The sequence below is a fragment of the Dermacentor albipictus genome, chromosome 3 (genome assembly GCF_038994185.2).
Source record: "Dermacentor albipictus isolate Rhodes 1998 colony chromosome 3, USDA_Dalb.pri_finalv2, whole genome shotgun sequence".
Taxonomy (NCBI): Eukaryota; Metazoa; Arthropoda; class Arachnida; order Ixodida; family Ixodidae; genus Dermacentor; species Dermacentor albipictus.
Genome location: NC_091823.1, coordinates 26844530 through 26863769, shown reverse-complemented (window position 1 = coordinate 26863769; position 19240 = coordinate 26844530). Strand labels below are relative to the sequence as shown.

Sequence of the window (19240 nt, the reverse complement as noted above, 5' to 3'; positions counted from 1 at the left end):
GCTTTTCATGTGTTCTTCAGGGTAAGTGCTGGTATAATGAACTACTGATATAACAGCCACTTTTCGTGGAATTATTGCATTCGTTATAAGTGGGTGTGACTGCATTCCACTGTCTAACTTTGGGAACTTGTGTAGATGAGCGAGCCAATTTCGTTTGCTAATTTCTGTGATGTCACCATGGAGCCGAACTATGTTTTGCAGTGCTGAGGCATGGTGCGCTCCATACTTTCGGGATTCCTCACTGACTTGCATGCACCATTGTGCACCGCTTTTGTTGAGATCGGCCACTTAGCATGAGGGATGAAAAAAAAAATGAATAGAAAAGTCATTACAAAATACACACTCAGAACTGTAATATGCAACTAAGAACATACATAAGAAGCCTATCAAACACAATAAAAAATGCTGAGGTTTATATTAACACTCACTTGCTTAATTACAACCGAAATGAACCAGTGATGTTTAATTGCATGTTCCATTGCACGCCGCTTTTGTCGAAATTTTGTTGAGATGAATGGTGCAGATATATTTTTTGCACTTTATTATGCAAGTGCAACCAATTCTGTGCTTGGTCTATATAGCTCTCATGCTTGTAAAATTAGAGAATATTTAAGTATAAGTGACTGTTTCTTCTCTTTTCTTTTTTTTCTGATATATGTGTGATTGTGAAATTGGACTGCATTGATGTGGTCAAAACAGCCATTGAAATTATAAATTTGGTGCACTTCCTTCTGGGGCTTTAGGCACCAGTAAAAAATGCTGAACTCCATTGAAAAACAGTATAAAGCATCATAACAATAAATTTACGTTGTTGCATGGGTGGTGTTACTGCACTAGAACCATGCAGGGGAAAAACTCTGCTTGCCTTAAGGGAACCCTGAAACACTTTTCTAACTATTCATAAGATGGCCTCACTATTAAAGGACGTCGCCAATACGAATGTCATGCTGCAAAAATTTTTCGAATCCTTCAACTATAGGTGAAGTTATTGCACCAATACCTGGCTTTCTCTCCCTTTTCGGCTCCGCTAGCAAGCTTGAAGCTCCACAGAGGATAAGCCAAGAGAGCAAAGTTCTGGCCAAAAGTTTAGTCACACAGTGGCTAAACAGCTCTTCACTGCACCTTGAAGCGGCTGCAGTAGACTGCGATACGGAATACGTTGCTGCCATCTACAGGCCATGGGTAGCTGAAGCAGCTACACACAGTGCAAAGATGAAATGATTTTTCTGTCTTTTTGAGATTGTACACATATATTTTTCATCTATTTAACTCAATTAGCAATTATGTATTTCTGAAAACCCTCAAGTGATCACGAAATCAGCCAGAAATGTTGATAGGCCAACTGATTTCGAGAACGCTGGATGACGGCATTGCAGAAGCGAGAGCAAGCGATTTTTCGCCCTTTTAAACACGAGCTTTGGCTTTGGCGATTTGGCTCACAAGTTCACAGCAACCTCTATAACAGATCGGCAACGTTTTCTTACGAGGGTGAATTAGAAGGTCTTTGCCCCTATTTTTTATTAGCCAAAGTAGGGTACATACAGGTAGTTACAGATATACATACTACTATTCTACGTATCTTGCACTATTTTTGCTCATAGTCCCCACACTGGTTCCGACATTCGTGCCATTGCAGCACTAAATTTGAGATGTCATGTGGTAGAATTCATGGCACGCGGCCTCCCCGAACGCTCATTGTCATGCATGTCTTCACTGCCTTTGCAAGTGCACAACACCACCACCTCACACTTCTCAAAGTGAGACACCTTTCCCCATACGTGGGCTGCATTTCCCTGTGGGTTTCGATGGGTGTTCATCCCTCACTCCATAGAAAGCGAATCATACTTCAATGCTCGTACACCATGTACCTGTGAAGCACAACCGCCATCTTCAACAACTGACAGCAGCTCTGTCACAGAGCTCCCGGCAGATAAAGCTGGGCCGGTCCAAGAAAGGTCCACTGCTGGGAATGGATATGTTGACTTCACATTTACAGCCATAATTTGGCTAAAAAAAAAAAAAAGACACGGGCAAAGACTTTTTGATTTGCCCTTGTACTACGTTCAAAAAGTGTTTCAGAGCCCCTTTAAAAGCTTGATCTCTCTCGTTCTTCTACAGAAACGAAAAGCATAACCCAAAGTCGCGCAAGTGCCCAGACTGCCCAAAGACCTTCAAGAATGCCCTTGCGTGCCGTCGACATGTGCTGTACACTCACTACAGCTCGCGTCTGGTGAACTCCTGCAAGCTCTGTTTTAGGCGCTACAAGAACCTGCTCACACTTCGTTATCACATGGCATTGTCACATATAAGTGAGTTGCATCATTTCTTGTTTGCTGCCACTTGAGTCCTTCAGCGTAATGCTAACAGAGCATGCTGTAAGAAAGAAACTGTGGATCATAAATATGCTTGTTGTGTTAATATACACACACACTGGGACTCATAATGACCCGAGTTATAGTTTATCTTGTAGGCTGGAGATTTCAGTAAGCTTAAGTTTTGTTTGTTAGCCAGTACAAGATTAAAAAAACTTGGTGGATATTAAAGTCCTCGATTTTGAAACATCACACTTTTGCTTGCTTTTCGAGAAGCTCGCTTTCATGGCAGGTGGCTAAAATTCACTGTGATTTAAAACTGATGTTTTGAATAAAGAAATCTTGCTCTGCTGCCATGCTTCTCCTTGCAAATCTTTCCTCTAATGTGTTTGTGTGGTATCACTAGCCCAGTTGTACTGTGACGTTTTGTGTAGTAGTATCAACAGATCTGCGGAACAGTGGTAATCAGCCTGAATTGACATAGTTTCTTGCTTTTTATTTTTAGATGAGCTATCAGAAGAAGAGAAGGTGAGAAGTCTTAGTTTTCTATTATCCTTGCGTAGTCATGAAATTTACAGTTTCAATGCTGTGGTTGTCAGTGCTCCAAGTTAGTTTGTACAGTTCTGGTGCAGTTATAACAACAGTTAAAACAATATAATATTAATAACAGCGAGCAGACACGACGGCACCACATTAATTATGTGTTTCATGTTAAGGTAAACCACTTGGAATTCGTTGTATTTGCCTTTTTGCTGCTGCCATATCTCATGGAAGCTGTTCATCCTGAAAGTGCCACCAGAATGATAGCTGACTGTAAAAAATAATTAATGGTTGATGTTCTTTTCTCGGGCGTCTTGCTCATTTTGCTAAATGCATCAAGTGATTATCACTCTTTCTTGTGCAATGCAGCTTTCGTAAAGTTAATACTCACTAAAAAAAGAAAAATAGTGGGAAACAAACTTGTGCACCTTTGGAAAAGTGCTTGGTGCCAAATTTTGGTATACTGGGTAATGTGTCCTGCATTTTGACCTGACACTTTTTTTTAACTTCTTGAAGTGATGATCCTTTTTCTTTTGATATTCAAACAATAAGGCACTCCATGAAAACTAACTTAAGGGAGAAAAATGTTAATTTACTTATTGCAATACCAGCAGCATGGAAAGCTTATTCAGACCTAATTTTGGTCATGCACTTGAGTTTGAAATGTACTTTGAAAGTTATGACGCCGTGCATATTATATTTGCCCTAGAGAGAAAGAAGGAAAAAGAGAGGGAAAAACAGGGAGGTTCACCGAAAGCCCCGCAATGTTTAAATGTAGTGCCATCTCCACCGCTTTTCTCTGCTCCGTGCTCGTTTTTCACTCTCCCACGCCTCTGCATTTATGGTGTACCTGCCAACACTGTTGCAATGTGGCAAATGACCTGGATATTTTTGCGTATGTTGGGTGGTTGCTGAAGTCGGGCGGGCACTGTGTATTGTGCCACATACTGCTTGATCATTACGAGCCAAGTGTAAAGCGTATACAAAAGACCATCACAACAGAACAGAAGGCAGCTATCTAAAGGCTGTTGCGACAGGTGCTAAGAAGTTGCGTGACACGCCAAAGATACTTTTGTTGTTTTATTCAACTTTCATTGCATGCGTGGCTGTGTAGCTAGTGGCTCCACGAGCCAAAAGGCTGTTTTCTTATTTATATGTTTACACTTGCGCACCTCATTGGGCACATATTGCAGTAAATGGCAACAATGGATGTAACAAACTAATTTTGGCTCCCCCTTCAACTTCGTTATAACGAGGTTCGAGCGTATATAGTTGTGCTCTCCTTCTGGGCTCTGTGGGTTTGCACTGCAGAACATGTCCATTGCCTAAAGCATTGGACTTGGAATGGCAATTTTGGTGCCTAATGCATGATGCTTGTTTTGAGCTTTTCTTTCTGCTTTCTTTTCATTGGCAGGCATCACTGGAGCCGCTGAAGAAACACTGTGCTCAGTGCGACTACGTGACTTTCAATCGGCGCAGTATGGTGGGTCACATGCGCCGCAAGCATGGAGAGATGCTCCAGTGTCCGCAATGCCCAAGCCGATTTGCTCAAGTGGCTGAGCTTACGCGCCACCAGAGATTGAGGCACAGCTCTGTTGGCCGCCAGCAGTGTCCCCAGTGTCCTCGTGGCTTTGTTTGCCCCAAGTTGTACGGAGTGCACCTCAGCATGCATCAGGTATGCTTATTTTTTTTTTATCACAGTAGCAATTATGTGGACACACCAGCTGCACTCGTGGCATTCGTACACACACACACACACACGCGCACGTGCGCACTGTCCTGGCAAAAAAGGGAATGCAGAACTGGCATTCCACCGACACCACAGACATTGTTCCTCTGTCAAAAATGATGTGCTATGCTGGAGCTCTGGCACATGAATGCAGGATCTAGGAAATCCCTTTGTAGCACTGGTAACTTCACGGAATGCTGGCATGTCTGTTGTTGTAACATTATGTTCAGGCAAAATGAGCCCATCTGTGGGTCTTCTAGTTTTGTCGCATGGCGTGGCTGAACACTGCTTGTCAAGTGCATTCTGACATGTCCATGTACATGATTAGCACCCATATGCCTCATATCATTAACCGATAGAGCTGGCCAATAAGTGTCCCGAAAGCTTATCTCAGTGGATCTACTGAGAAGCAAACTCTTTACTCTGACAATCACCATCCTGTGGCTTCTGCTTAATCTTTTTTGTAAGGACGTTCAAACTGTAAAATTTTCTAATTGAATATCAAATATTTTCTCATATTTAGACAGAGTGAAATAGAAAGGCTGTGAGAAGTCTATTTGGTAAAAAAAGAAAAAGGCTTAGTTACATTACTTGATATATGCCGCATTGTTCACAGCTAATTGTTCGGTTAAACTGAGCACTTGGTAAGTAAGAAACAACTGAAAGGAATTGTGTCCGACACAGCTTGAGTATCACTGATGAAGCAAGGCAACAGCTGTCATCAGATGCACATAGGATGTTGTTTGTTGATGAATAGCTAAGTGTTTGTTGAAGGGGCTATGGCATTGCACATCGATTTAAAGGAATGCAAACATGGCGAGACTACCAAATAAAAAACTGCTTTGCCTAAACTGAGGTGAAAAAGTTATGGGCTGTCTAAAAGGGTGGCAGCCTTATTAAATAGCTGAAAATTTTGCTGAAGCTAACTGCTCATCTGCCTAGTCTCTGGTGACTTGCAGCAACCAAAGCTTTCCTGCAGCTGAGAACTGTAATTTGAAGCATTCACCACTTGCATTGGTCTTTCTTTCTCCCTGTAGACTCCAGCAGTCATTATTATTTCTTATCCTTTCCTGGTTTAATGGTTCCTGTAGGAATTTTAATATTCTGTAGGAAATATCTGACATTTCGCAAAACGAACAGCAAGACTATTATCAGAAATGTGAGAATAGCCCTCCTCCCAGATTTTCGATGACGGCTACCGCAAATATTCAACCAAGCAGCTCATTCATGGGCATCTAACTACTGCAGTCTACATTCTTATCTAACCCCTCCCCAGCGCATTTGCCATGAAGCTCTTCCAGTGCCCCTTCCTTGTAACTGTGACACTTGAGGTCAAATTGGAGATCTTTACACAGTATGGTTATGTTGTAAGAATTGCCAAAGCATTCATACCTTAGGCATTCCAGGAACCACATTTTTAAAATGATACTTTCTTTGCCTTTTCCTTTGACTTTCCGACTGCTGCTGCTGTCTTGCCAAATAGCTCACACAAAGGACAGCACTCCTACTTTTACTTCTCCTACTTGTGGTCAATCCTGCATTGTCATTCTGTCATAATGATTCTGGTTTTGTCATCCCAGTATTTTCATGCTTTTGTCGTGACACTGTTGTCATCCCATAGTTGTCATTGCGTGGTTGTCATTCTAGCTTCGTCATTCCATTGCCATCGTCATGAAGTAGGCGTTCTAGCATTGTCACACCTTTGTCATGCTGTCGTCGTTATACTGTTGCCATCCCTGCTGGCTGCTGGCTACAGTCTCGCGCGATTGGCCGGTACCAGATACAGTGCAAACACTGGATATAGTAGAATCTCGGTTATATGAGTCTGTCGGGATGGCGGGAAACTTGTATGACCCAAAAACATACAAAAATTGGGAAATTAAGGGGTTACGTGGCCGTGAAATGGCCAACTTGCTCAATATTTCAGATTTATTTTTTTCTGCAATCCTAAGACGTTTCTTTATCTCATGGCAATATATTTGGAATAAATACAGGATAGAATTTAAGAATATTGCACTTTTTTAGTGTGTTGTCTGCAAAATCTTCTAGAAAAAGCAGGCTTTGGGAGATGCTAATGCACTGTTCATTGTGCAAACACAACTTTCCGTTGACGCAGCATCACTACCTTGGTATTGCCATAAACACAAGAGATTAGAGATTTAGATAGCTGCAACACTGTATTTCTCCACGCAGAAATAAAAACAAGAACTAGTGCGAAACAGGAAAACTAATGCCATGATTCATTACAGCAGTGATGCAGTATGCAAGGGGCATTTCTATGGGCTAATACGAATTGGAATCACCGGCACATTTGTTTTGTGCACATTTAGGCAGCAGCAAGCTATGCAATTTGCATGTTCTAAAGCCAGAATTTCAAGATCTGCCTGTTTATTTTGAATTGCTTTGTTGCTGTGTCGCTGCTGCTGCCTGATGGGTGATAAGGACATTATTTGTACAAGATAAAGGAATCTGTTTGCTTTTCTTTGCGGCGGCGAAGCGACTTCGTATTGTGAGATCTCATGGGTGCAAAGGTAAAGTTTGAATTGTCATTGGGCGCCGAAGACAATGGACGGCATGGAATACAGAGACAAGGCTACCTGGGGAAGCGCATGCAGCCAATCTTGCTGACGTAGCAAGACTGAGTCGCTTCTGATTGTTGGAGCCTGATAATATAGCAAGGCGTTTGAAAACGGCTGCCAAGTTGCATGACACTGAAAATGCAGGTTTTTTTGAGAGAGAGAGAGAGAGAGAGAGAGAGTGGGACACACGCCGGGGTGAAGTCAAAGCAGAGTGACATAGGTTGCCCCGGCAACAGGAATGAGACTGGCGCATCAGTGCGGCTGCTCTGCCAGCCTGACAATAGCGAGGGCCGGGCGCTACCAGCATGATGGGGATTGGGCGGCAGCTCACTTGTTTGTATCATCTGCCGCGGCGCAAGAAGCAGTTAGCAAATTTGAAACTAGCATGTTGTAAACCAATGGACTTGAGCCGAGATTTTTGAAAAATTTATATCATCCTGAAATTGGTATCGGGTATGACCGTATCACTGAGATTCTGCTATATAGTGTGAATAGTGCCATTATGGCTTTGTGATTATTCCTTCGTTGTCATATCTTTAACATCCTTATGGCATCTTCACTCTGTTGATGTCACTGTGTTGGCATATGATCGTCATCATGCCACCATGTTTGAACCATCATTGTCATCCTCATTTCATCATCATCAGCCGGTCGTTCTCAGAGTCATCATTGGCCATCGTGGTAATTCCATCGTCATCATTCTCTCGTAGTGCTTCCACTTTCATCGTCACATTGTCGTCATGCCTTTTTTTTCATTCTGTTGTCGTCATTCTAACTTCTTTATTCTATTGTCATTATGCTTTCGTCATCATACAGTCATCATACCATTATAGTCAGGACGTCGTCATCATTAAAGCTCTGTCATCTCATTGTCACGCTGTCTAGATACTATAGACATCACACCATCATTGTCATTACTCCAACATTGTCACTCCATAGTCGTCATGCAGTTAACATCACATTGTCATCATCATACTCTTGTTGTTGTTGCATCATCATTGTCATGCCATCGTTGGTTTTTGTCATTGTCATTTTGTTGTAGTGGTTTCAGTGTCATCATGCCTTTTTCATCCAGCTGTTGTCTTCATTCCATCATTGTTAAAGTCATTGTGATACTGTCGTCATGCCATTGTAGTCGTTAGATGGTGGTCATGCCTTTTTCGTCTTGTGTGGCATGTGCTAATATTATCAAGCGCCACAAGTATATGTTGAGCGAGGTGGTTCCCAGTGAAAATGTGTCCAACTTGATCATGCGGTCTCTACTTGCAAATAGTCGCTAAACAGAAACGACATTCTACACAAATGCCAATAGAAGCTTTAGTTAAACTGATTCCCACAGTGTGTGAGATCCTCATGTTTTTTTTTGGGCCATCAAAACAAGCAATATTAAAAATAGTGCCTTCACAAATTTGTCAATATTGTGCAAGCAGACCACTCCTCTAAATTTTGTTTCTGCTAGAGCATGTGATCATGTCTTGCTGATTGTGGGTTGTACCTGCACCTCTTGATCACTGGCTGTCAATTTTGACTTTTAACCTCGCCAAGTCTTTCTTGACTTGAGCTGACCCATCACTAAGTTGTATGTCTTCAAGTTATAAGACTTCATTCGCAGGAGGGTCGAGGCCATGAGTGCACCGTTTGCAAGCGTCTGTTTGAGAGCGAAGCCATACTCAAGCACCACAGTGACTCGCACACAAGCGCTAGCAATCGTCGCTGCAAAGCTTGCCTGCGTGTGTTTGCGACTACCTACCACTTGGCAAACCATGAAAAGATACACAGCACACAAGGTGTGTATTGTTTGCCTGCACAATTTGTTCGTTGATTTCCTACAGTTTAGCTTTGCTCTTTCGAAGTGATTGTTCTAGGAAATTCAGCATTAAAATTTAATTTGCCTACTTCTACTATAGAAAGGTTGAGCATTTGAAATAAACCATACAAGAGTGTTTTACTGCAGAATAATTTGGTTCCATATGCGGAACCCATGACGTAGGCTTACTGGCTATGGTGTTGTGTTGCTGGGCACAAAGTCATGGGCTCATATTCCTGCTACCATGGCTGCCTTCTGATGGGGGTCGAATGCGAAACTACTCATGTACTATCCTTTGGGTGTATGTTAAGCACACCAGGGGGTTAAAATTAGCCCAGAGCTCTCCACTGTAGTGTTTCTCATAACCCAGTGCGCAGCTTCAGTGTGTTTCGGGGTGTGCAGTTTTGGTACAGCGCAATGTGTGGGCTTTAATACCTAAAAGAATATAGTTACCCTAACTTGCCTCACAATGCTGTCAATTCAGAGTTTGTTACGTTACAAAAGATACTTTGAAGAAATGCTGTTTCAAGATTTTTGAAATTAAATTTATCCATTGCCTGTATGATTATCCAAAAGAATTATAGGTGCAAGAGCATTTGGCTCAGTAGTTCCCCCTGAAATTATGTTCACAGCTGGTTGCATGTTCTATACCCCAGAATTGCCCTCCACTGCACTGTGTGGAAGTCACCGCTACAGGTGACCACGGCCACATTTATTTGAGACTAGCCTGAGCGGCCCAGCATATACCAACAATCCTGGACGATTGTTGTCTTCTTTAGCAATTGGTGGGAATATCTGCTAGGGGTGTTGATACACACTGTATTGTTTATAGCTTGACATTGCATTTTCACCTGGACACTGGAAGTAGATCTGCTGTACCTGCTGTAGGGCATTTCTTTGTATGGATGAGCCTTAAAGGTTACAGCTTCAGCTGACAAATTGTCTGGCTAGATGCACTTTGGTTTTTGGATCGCCTATCGAATTTGCGTTCTAATTTCAATTACGGCAGGTATTTGCCAAAGCAACTCCGATTATCAGTACAGTTAACCCTCAATAACAACAAAGTCAATAAAACTGGAAATTCACTTTGTTGTATCAAAATTTCATTATGCAGTTAAACCTCGATATAACGAACTTTAGTATAATGAAATTCTCTATATAACTAGATACTTAACTCTTTATAGCTTTTTGTCCATAGAACAGAACCTATTTAGAACCTCAATAAAACAAAGTGTGTTTATATATAAACAATTTCAGTATAGTAAAGGAATTTTACTGCCGCTGCAAATAATAAATAAAAACAATAAGTTGTAAATTCCGCGGACGTAGATGGCCAAATGGTTGAATTACAAGCGACTGCTTGCGAACACACCTCTCCAATCGCACACTGCGCGTTCTAGAGAGACCTCCGAAGTGGAGCAGCATCATGATTCATATAAAGTCCAAGTATGATAAGATCCTGTCATGCCCTGCATGCTGTACAGTAAAAGCTTGTTGATTCGAATTCCCTGAGGATGCTATGAAAATTTGAATTATACAAAATTTGAACTAATGAAAGTCAGAGAAAAAAATTCACCAACGATTGCGATACTCCGCAATGCGAATGAGTGCGCACGCACACACTACATCACGTTGGCGAGAACAACAAGTTCGATGCACTGGCACAGCTAACATAACTGGATGCGGCCAACGCAAGCCGACGTGCCCGATGTCGAGATGGCACTTGCTCCATCTGCGTGTTCGTCACGCCGACTTCGCCAATCCACAATGCATCGCTTGAATAAAAAAAGAATCCCACGCTGCTTCGCCGAGGGTCGCAGACAACCGTTCAAAGCAGCGCGTGGGTTGGGGATAATTCTGTGCATGCTCCAAAGAGCAGCTGACGGTGTGCGCATAAAAGGGGATGGCATTTTGGCTGGCACAACGCAAGCGGCGTAGTGTGACTGGCCGTAATCGACGCTCACCCATGTACTGAGAACGTCGGGACTATAAATGTACCTTTAAGCTGCTGCTGCCACTCGCTGCAGGAGCGGGAACCCACCACAACTTGCTGCGACACGGGTCTCCATTGTACTCTAGTAGCTGCACCGGCTCCACACTGCTGAATTTTACAATACGTACAGGTGGCATCTAAACACGTTTACCAGCGATGCTTTCCTTTGAGTAACAGCCACAAATCTCTAAGGCTCTTTGCTACTGCGAGCGTCGATAAACGTCACAGATGGCTTGTAACGTAAGGAAAAAAAAATGAAATGCAGCATCGCATCCACGTTTTTATGTTGAGCCTTTACTGTATCATCTAGGAGGGCTTTGCTGTATGCTGTGGGTGTGAGTGAGAGCTTGCAAGGGTGAGACGAAAAGGATGGTGGCTTGAGGAGTGCCACCTTGCCGCGCAAGCATGTGGAAATGGGGGAGGGAAGAGAGCTCGCAGTAACATGATCAAGCGCACTTGAGGGGAAGGAAGGGGGTGCTAGGATGGCATGCGTCTCCTTCTCTAGTGCAGCCGTGGCTGCGCATGGCTGCCAGTGCGGCTGAGTGCCCTGTTTCAGAGGTAATCTGCTGTGTGTACAAAGAGTGAGCATGCTGAGATGGTGTAGGATCATGCGTGGTGTCTTCCCATGCGTTTAGTTCTAGAAGTTGCGTAATCTCAAGTTTCCGAGATGCGTTGAAGCGAGAAGCATATGAATCATTCGCTCCTCGCTGCCAGCGCTTTTCGTGATAGCATTGTTGTACTGTGGGCGACACTACCGGTGGAGTGGATGTGAAAGCCCTGGCTGGTTTTGCTTTTTACCACCGACGTGAAGATATCCTCGACATGGCATGAAACCGTATCTTTTGTCGCCGACTCTCAAGTTGAATCTAACGAATTCTTTTTCACTCAAATTTTCTTTTTCTGATTGTCGAATAATACAGAAAATCTTGCGGCCTCTTCCGTATAAGAAAAATTCCTTGATGACTGTACGTATTTGCTAACAGGTCAAATTTAAATGTAACGATGCAAATTGCCGATTTTACAAACTTCGTTTTATCAAGGTTTAACTCGATGGAACGCATTCACTGTCCTCTAAGCTCTGCCGAGACAGACGCTGCCAGTAAACGGGTCACTATTGGGGTCACCATAGGGATCAGGCATATGCATTCTGACTGGTCAAGTTTGAATTATCTGGTGAAGGCCTAGTTCAGGATTGAAATAATGAAAATGTGAGCGCACGGTGGGAGCATGGGCACTGGGCAGGACCTTTGGTAAGGATTGAATTAACTGAAATTTGAATTAACCAGAGCCAAATTAATGAAAGTCTACTGTATTAGAAAGACGAAAAGAAAAGAGAAAGAGTGCAGTGTAAATATAATTTAGTGAACAGGTAATTTGGGCTAGTTTTTATGCGTACTAATTTTAAAGAAAAAGCAGCTTGAACAAAGATACAATCTACAGGATCTGCACACAGGACTGAAATACTAAGTAGAAATGCAGCAGAAGTTTGCATGGTTGGAGAAGTAGCTAGCAGAGAGCATAAAAATAATGAAGGAAGAACAAGCTGAGCATGGAGGTTCAGCCTCCTTGGTAGGAAGTGTTCAGGTACATCCAAATACAATAGGGGACCTGTGGTGATGCACACAAGGACTTTCATGTGTGTCCACTTGCTGTGTCCATGTCTTCTATTGTGTATATATATTATAGAAAGATAAGTGCTTGTAAATAGACTGTAGTGAACAGAAAGATATATTTTTAATTTGGGTCCTGTGACCTAATGTGCTCAGAAAGTTGGTGCTGCATCATGTCAGATCGCTACCCTAGGGCAATAGTTGCTTGAACACATGCTGCCATTGTTCTGCATACATAATTTGCATATTCCAAGAAGGTGTTACAGTGGACGTCCATTAATTTGACTCCGGTTAATTCAATTTTTTCGTTATTCGGTACAGCCTGAAGGTTCTGTCATGCACCCATGCATTTCTATGGTCGTAAACTTCCATTATTTCGATTCTAAAATTGGCCTTTGCCAGATAATTTGAACATGAACAGTAAGCAGGCATGCACTTGACCCCTATGGTGACCCCAATCGTGATCCCTTCAGCTTCCATGTCTGTCTTGGCTTAGCTTGGGGACAGTGTATGCGTTAAACACACGTCATTCCATGTCGAAAATGCCTATTTTCGGCCTGTTCTAGGAACACTTTGAAGCAATAATCATAGCTCACAATGTTTCATTATGGTATTTACCTGATTCTAACATGCTGTGTTTTTTTGTTTTCCTTTCAAGAAAATTTGCCTGTAAATTGCCTATGCGGTGCGATCGGACACAATAGTGATGTTCTTATGCTTTATGCACAATATGGATGTATTGCAGTGAAGCTGACGTTAAAAAATCGTGCAGCAGTGATGAATTTAGGGAGCCAGCCGCTGTTGTGCAAAACATATTGGACCCTTGCCCATTTTCCTTGCAAAAAAAAAATGGGGTGTGCATTAAAGTTTTGCTTTGTTTAAAAGCTTTAATGTCATTTCTAGGTTAGTTTGCTACTTTGGACAGATAGAAAGCGGGTGCATGTTTGTTTTGGGGCTTGTTAGAACTGGGAGAATACTGGCAAAGAAATCAGCTGTGTGTTTTGCCGTTTTTTCTGCATCTTGTTTAGTTCAACCTGCCGGATAATTTGATCAATTTCGCCGGTCTCATCATGATTGTCGACTGTACAAGGAAACTGTATAATAACCATAATCTCTGGTGCACCCAGAAGGACAGAAATCGATAACATTTTGCTTGCTGACGGTGATATAAAGCTCCACTTTCCACTTTGTTCATTTCATTGTGCTCAGTGCTGCCCCTTTCCGAGCTTTTGTATGGGTAGATTCATGTCCGTTATTTTCTTTTCTCTTGTCCTTTGGTCTCTTGTGGTACAATAAACCTGTAGTAGCATGCCAAACTTCTTGTTCGGCTACCCTACCACCTATCATTAAAATTTATCTTGCCAGCACTCCCATATTTTCACGACTGGTTGATGTTACGGTTTCCTTGTGGTGCATCGTTCAGATATGCAAATTATGTACATGGTGGTTAGGCTATCTGGTGTGAATAAGATATGATGACAGTGCATCCTCAAGAGTTTGTTTTCCTAGGCTAGTGTTGTGGCACAATGGAGCACCATCATTCTGAGCACATTAGCTGACAGTGCCCAAATGAAAAATGCTATCGTATCTTTTTGTTCACTACTGTAATGCATGGTGACTTTTGCTTAAATATAAATGGCTACTGTTAATCAGTATATTAGCAAAGGCGCTGTGCTGAGAGCATGCTCACAGCCCTTCTTAGCTGTCTTTAGAACTCGTGATTCTTAGAAGTTTAACAAACCATGTTATGTTGTTTTACTGGTTTTTCTCTTTCCTTGTTGGGAACATGTAAAGAGCCACCTAATGCCATCACATTCTTGCAGCACCTGATGGTACAATGGTGATGACATGCACAAGTATACCTCCTAAACCCATTAAACGAAGAAAAGATCGACGGTCTTTCACACTTACGTGCGACCAGTGCCACTTGCGTTTCAAGTACCAGAGCAGCCTGTCCGCTCATAAGATGGCACTGCATGGAAAGCGCTCAAAGGATGGAAAGTCATTCACCTGTGAGGTAAGGGGTGAAGTGTTTGTTTAGCTGTTTGTTTAGTTGTGACTGGTAGATTTTATATATTGCAGTTCCACAATATGAAGTTCCAGTAGTGACATCAAACATAACCATGGACGTTTAATACTGTTACCATTCAAAAGTGTTTCATGTTATTACCACTGGTATCACTAAAGGAATGTGAACGAGTATTACTCAAATCAGCATAGACTGGTAACATGGTCTTTCAAAACTTGCATTTTAATTTGTTTGGCAAAAATGGGTAGGTTACTACTACAGAAAATAAAGGCCTTAATTGATGTTTTGAATTTCACATCGAAACTTCAGGCCTAAAACAATGTGCAATATTTATTGTGTGATACACACAGAGAGCATTCTACCTTTCTTTATCCACTGTGCTACTGTAATATAGATGAATCTACACATACATTTGGGCTACTTGGTGTTTATTGCTCTGTTTAGTTGCCGCAAGACAGATGATAGGGAGGGCAGAGGTACGCAGGAGCTCAACTGCTAACTTCTAGCTGATTTGCTGTCTACAACATGCCAAAGGGGAAACAAAATTAACATAAAAGCACCTAATTTGGCCAACAATATATTGCCCAACAAAGTGGCAGTGTTTGTTTCCTTAAAGGGACACTAAAGTGAAAAATGATTTCTTCTGCATCAGTAAATTACCTTCCTACAACAGCGAAAACACCACTCTTACAATGATAAGATGTTTGGTAAGCCAGAAAAAGCGCAAGAACAAAATACGGGTGGCGACGCCTACTTAGGTTCCCGCACCTGGGGGCTGTGACGTCTTGCATTTTGATGGCATATTCTAGGGCCTACTAATTATATATAGCTGTACAGATTGACTACATTATGTTCTAAAGGAACCAAATATTAAACATGGCAAGTTTCGGAAACCTTTATTCAGCGAACGCGGCCCAAATGCGAAAACATACTTTGGAATCCCTGACGTCACGCTGCCGTACCAGCGCTGGGGTTTCGGCGCGAAATTGAAATACTGATACTTGGACCTTCATTTTTTCATCTAATAATCAAACAATTTTTTTGAAATGACTGCCTTCAGGGTTCTCAAACAATGCTTCATTAGTCTAAATTGATTTATTGTTTCGCTTTAGTGTCCCTTTAACTTGCAAAAGCAAATCAGCTGGTTTTAATGTTTTCAGTTTCTCTGTCTCATTTGTTCTCGTTATGGCGACTCAGTTGGGCTATACTTTTTTACCTACACTGGCAACACAACCTGCTGATGCAACCGCACATCACGGAGGAAGGTGACCTTATCTCCCAACATAAAATGTTTGTCATCACGGAGTGTTTTATAGTTGCCACTGCATTAAATTCATAGCAAAATTGTCTTGGTGAGCTGTCGTCTTTTGGTGTTTGGAATGTTCAGGCAAAGGGCATATACGTAGCCAGTGAGTGCGAAGTCAAGTAAAGTGCAAAGCTGGGTGCCTCCATCTGCTTGACGCACAGTATGTTCTGGTTGGCTACAATCCAGTCAGCCAAGTTCAGCGCAAAATTTCATTGCTTCTGCCCTGCGCTACATCCGTCTGCATGAGCTGCATGAAGTTTAGGTGATAAGAAAATAGCCATAGTGACACTGTAATGGTTCACAGCATGTCTGATGTCAAACTAAAATGTTAGGTTAAGATATTTGTGTCAACAAAGCAGGTGAAATCACACCCGTTTGTCTTCATTTACCTGCATGTGCGAATTGCAAGCTTCTGCTGAAATCATCACCGAGGAGACTTGTTTCCTAAAAAACGATTATGAATCCTTTATGTGTGAATTGCAGATATGCCAGGACAGCTTTGTATCAGTGTTGGGCCTGTCATCGCACATTCGCACACATACGGGAGAGCGGCCGTTCTCATGCGAAGAGTGTGGGGCCAGCTTCAGCCAGGCAAGCACGCTGCGAGAACATACGATCCTCAAGCATAGTCGTGCCTTCCGAGAGACTTGCCCCCTCTGCTCCAAGGGTTGCGTCTCCAAGACAAAGCTGAGAAGACATCTCCAGGCTGCTCACAAGGCCGTTCTTGTCTGTGCCCAGCCTGCAGCACCTAGGCGCTCAACGTGAGTAGTGACCCCTTTCACGACTGTGATGTTGATCATTGCCCCTTTATTATACAAGATTACCTTCCTTATAAGTGGGATTTCTCTGGAGATGGAACCCGCCTACTTCTGGTCATACCTAGGACTTTGTGACACGACTTTCTCCGAGTCGTGCATGACAACTCGTCACCCAGAATTATAGGTTCTGCCAGAACCTTTCACCATACACAGGAATAGTCTTACTAGCCAAGAATGTGTCACACTACGACTACATATGTCTCCAGTTGTGTGCAGTTTCATCACTACGAACATCCGCCAGGACTTCTCCATCCCATCCTGGCTCCCATTTCTCCATTTGAGATCATCATAGTTGACTTAAGCTCTTTTCCACGATCTGCCAACAGCAACCACCGACTGTTTTACTTGTCATGCCAAAACGGTAGTGACCTCTATGGCATTGGTGGCTCACATTTCGCACTTCATGCTACGGTTCATTATTTTGTGGTACAAGACCCCTCGTATCATAATCTGCCCGGCAGTCTCATCATGCCACTTTGTACCATACGCAGACGAACGGTTTCACTGAGTGCACTAGCAGGACTCTCATCAACATGCTTTCCATGTATGCTGACTCCAAGCACAAAAAATGGAATGCCATCATGCCCTTTTGTTACCTGCACCTACAATACTGCAGTGCACTAGACTACATGTTTGAACCCATTTTACCTTCTCTACGTACACGAATCCTGCAGTACTATCAACACTGTTTCCGTTTTCTGAGCATGACCACCCTTCTATTGTCAAGATATTTCGTGTGTGATGCATCACACGTCTACACGTCTCCGTACTTTGTTGTCGTAAGAGCACTCAAAGGCTCGCTGTTATAAGCGACATCAGCCTGTCTTGTGTACACTAAAGAAAGCATGGCTGTGATTCCCTGGTGAAAGCTTGGCTTGTGGAAAAAGTTTTTGGCCCACTACACCGGTCCTTTCACACTTTGGCATGCATCATTGGTGCCACTTACGTGTTATCCACCTCATGTCCACTGGTGGCTGCTCTCACAAGACGCATGTCATTTACGTCACCTGTCTGAAGCGTTACCACTCAGAAATCTGGCTGACTCACCTCGTGGGCACCGTCTAGAAAGAAGGAGTTGCTATGTTAGATTGGGCAATGGGTGAAAGAACAGAGTGGGGGGTAGGTTGGCCTGGAGTCTGAGTGACTACTTAGCTAAGCTTCACAATCACTGTTCATCCTTGCATTTCAAATAGGCACCTCTCACGATAGCAGTGTGTTTGTGTTTTCATTCGTGGCACAAGATTAAAGTATGCATTTCATTTTACCCACACCAATGGTTCAGTGGCTGTGTGTGGCATTGGGCTGATGGACTAGTGGTTGCTGAATTGATCCCTGGCCCTGGTAGCTGAATTTCATAGGTTCACACTTCAATAGTGCTTGTGTGTTTAGATTTAGGTCTACACTGAGGAATGTAGCCAGTCAAGATGAGTCGACGGGCTTCCAATGTGGCATCTGTCATAGCCCAGGTGCCAATGTAGACATGTGAAATGCCATCATTCAATTAGTTTTTAATTTTTGATTATGGTGTGGTTGTGCACACACACATGCATAAACATGCGTGAATAGATGGATGTAGACAGCTGTACACACAAGCACGTTCAAAGATGCACACTGTAGAATCTTGGCTTTAGGGCCCGCATTATGTATCCTTTTAATGAAAGGAAACAAGCTTTAAGCAAACGAGTAAATAGGTGCTTGTTGTGTACATTTGTCTTGAAGGACTTCTGAATGTGGAGGATTTACAGTACAGTAGATCTATTTTTTCTTCTACATTTTGCCAATTCAGGTCCAGTGCTGCGTCAACTCCGGCCAGAGTAGCACAACCTGCCACTTCTGATGACACTCACACATACCTCTTACACGACCTAGTGAATACGGAGGAAGCATACGAGGCACCCGAGGAAGAGGGTGTGGTGCTGCAGGAAGGAGAACTGCAAGAGGACTTGGTGCCACAAGCGATGACAGTGCCCACACAAGCGGAAGGTGGCAACCTGGCAGTGGCAGTAGACAGCATCATCAACCTGATGGTGTGTGACACTCTGATAGAGACCAACTGCATCGAGTTGACGAGTGAAGAAGCATGCGAAAATGAAGAAGGTTGATGGCAGCTTTGTGGGAACCTAGAGTGCTGATTAATGGTTACATTAACTGGCTGAATTTGTTGATAGCTGCTGCCAGAATTTCTGGCACTTCTGGAAAGTTTTCGAAGTGCTTAGAAAGTTTTAAGATGTTTTCATGCATAAAATAAAACATGGTTTTGATACTTAGCACTTTTTTTACTTTATGTAAGGTTTAGATAGAAATGTTCTTAACGGCTCCCTGTGTGAGCCTGCGAATTCGTTTGCAAAGAAATTTGGGACATTGTCGGGCGAAGAAGGGGGCTCTTTGCACAAAAAGCATTGATACTGTTATGGTGGAATCTATTTTCATTATTTCTGAATGCCCTTTATAGGGCCCATCACCAGGTTTGGTCATATTGAGCTGCAGTGAGGCTCGCAGTGAGGCTTGCCTCCTGAA

The 19240-nt window shown here is 42.8% G+C and overlaps 1 protein-coding gene across 1 annotated transcript in view; it reads left to right on the top strand.

Annotated features, from left to right (window-relative positions):
• The window catches only part of LOC139057309 (zinc finger protein 11-like), a 39617-nt gene extending 20627 nt beyond the window's left edge, over window positions 1-18990 (top strand). Inside the window, exons 15-21 of the mRNA XM_070535258.1 lie at window positions 2119-2309; window positions 2818-2840; window positions 4267-4527; window positions 8773-8947; window positions 14394-14587; window positions 16389-16666; window positions 18510-18990. Coding sequence (XP_070391359.1) covers window positions 2119-2309; window positions 2818-2840; window positions 4267-4527; window positions 8773-8947; window positions 14394-14587; window positions 16389-16666; window positions 18510-18825 — 1438 coding nt within the window. The 3' untranslated portion in view covers window positions 18826-18990. The remainder of the gene's footprint in view (window positions 1-2118; window positions 2310-2817; window positions 2841-4266; window positions 4528-8772; window positions 8948-14393; window positions 14588-16388; window positions 16667-18509) is intronic.
• The last annotated feature ends 250 nt before the right edge of the window (window positions 18991-19240 follow it).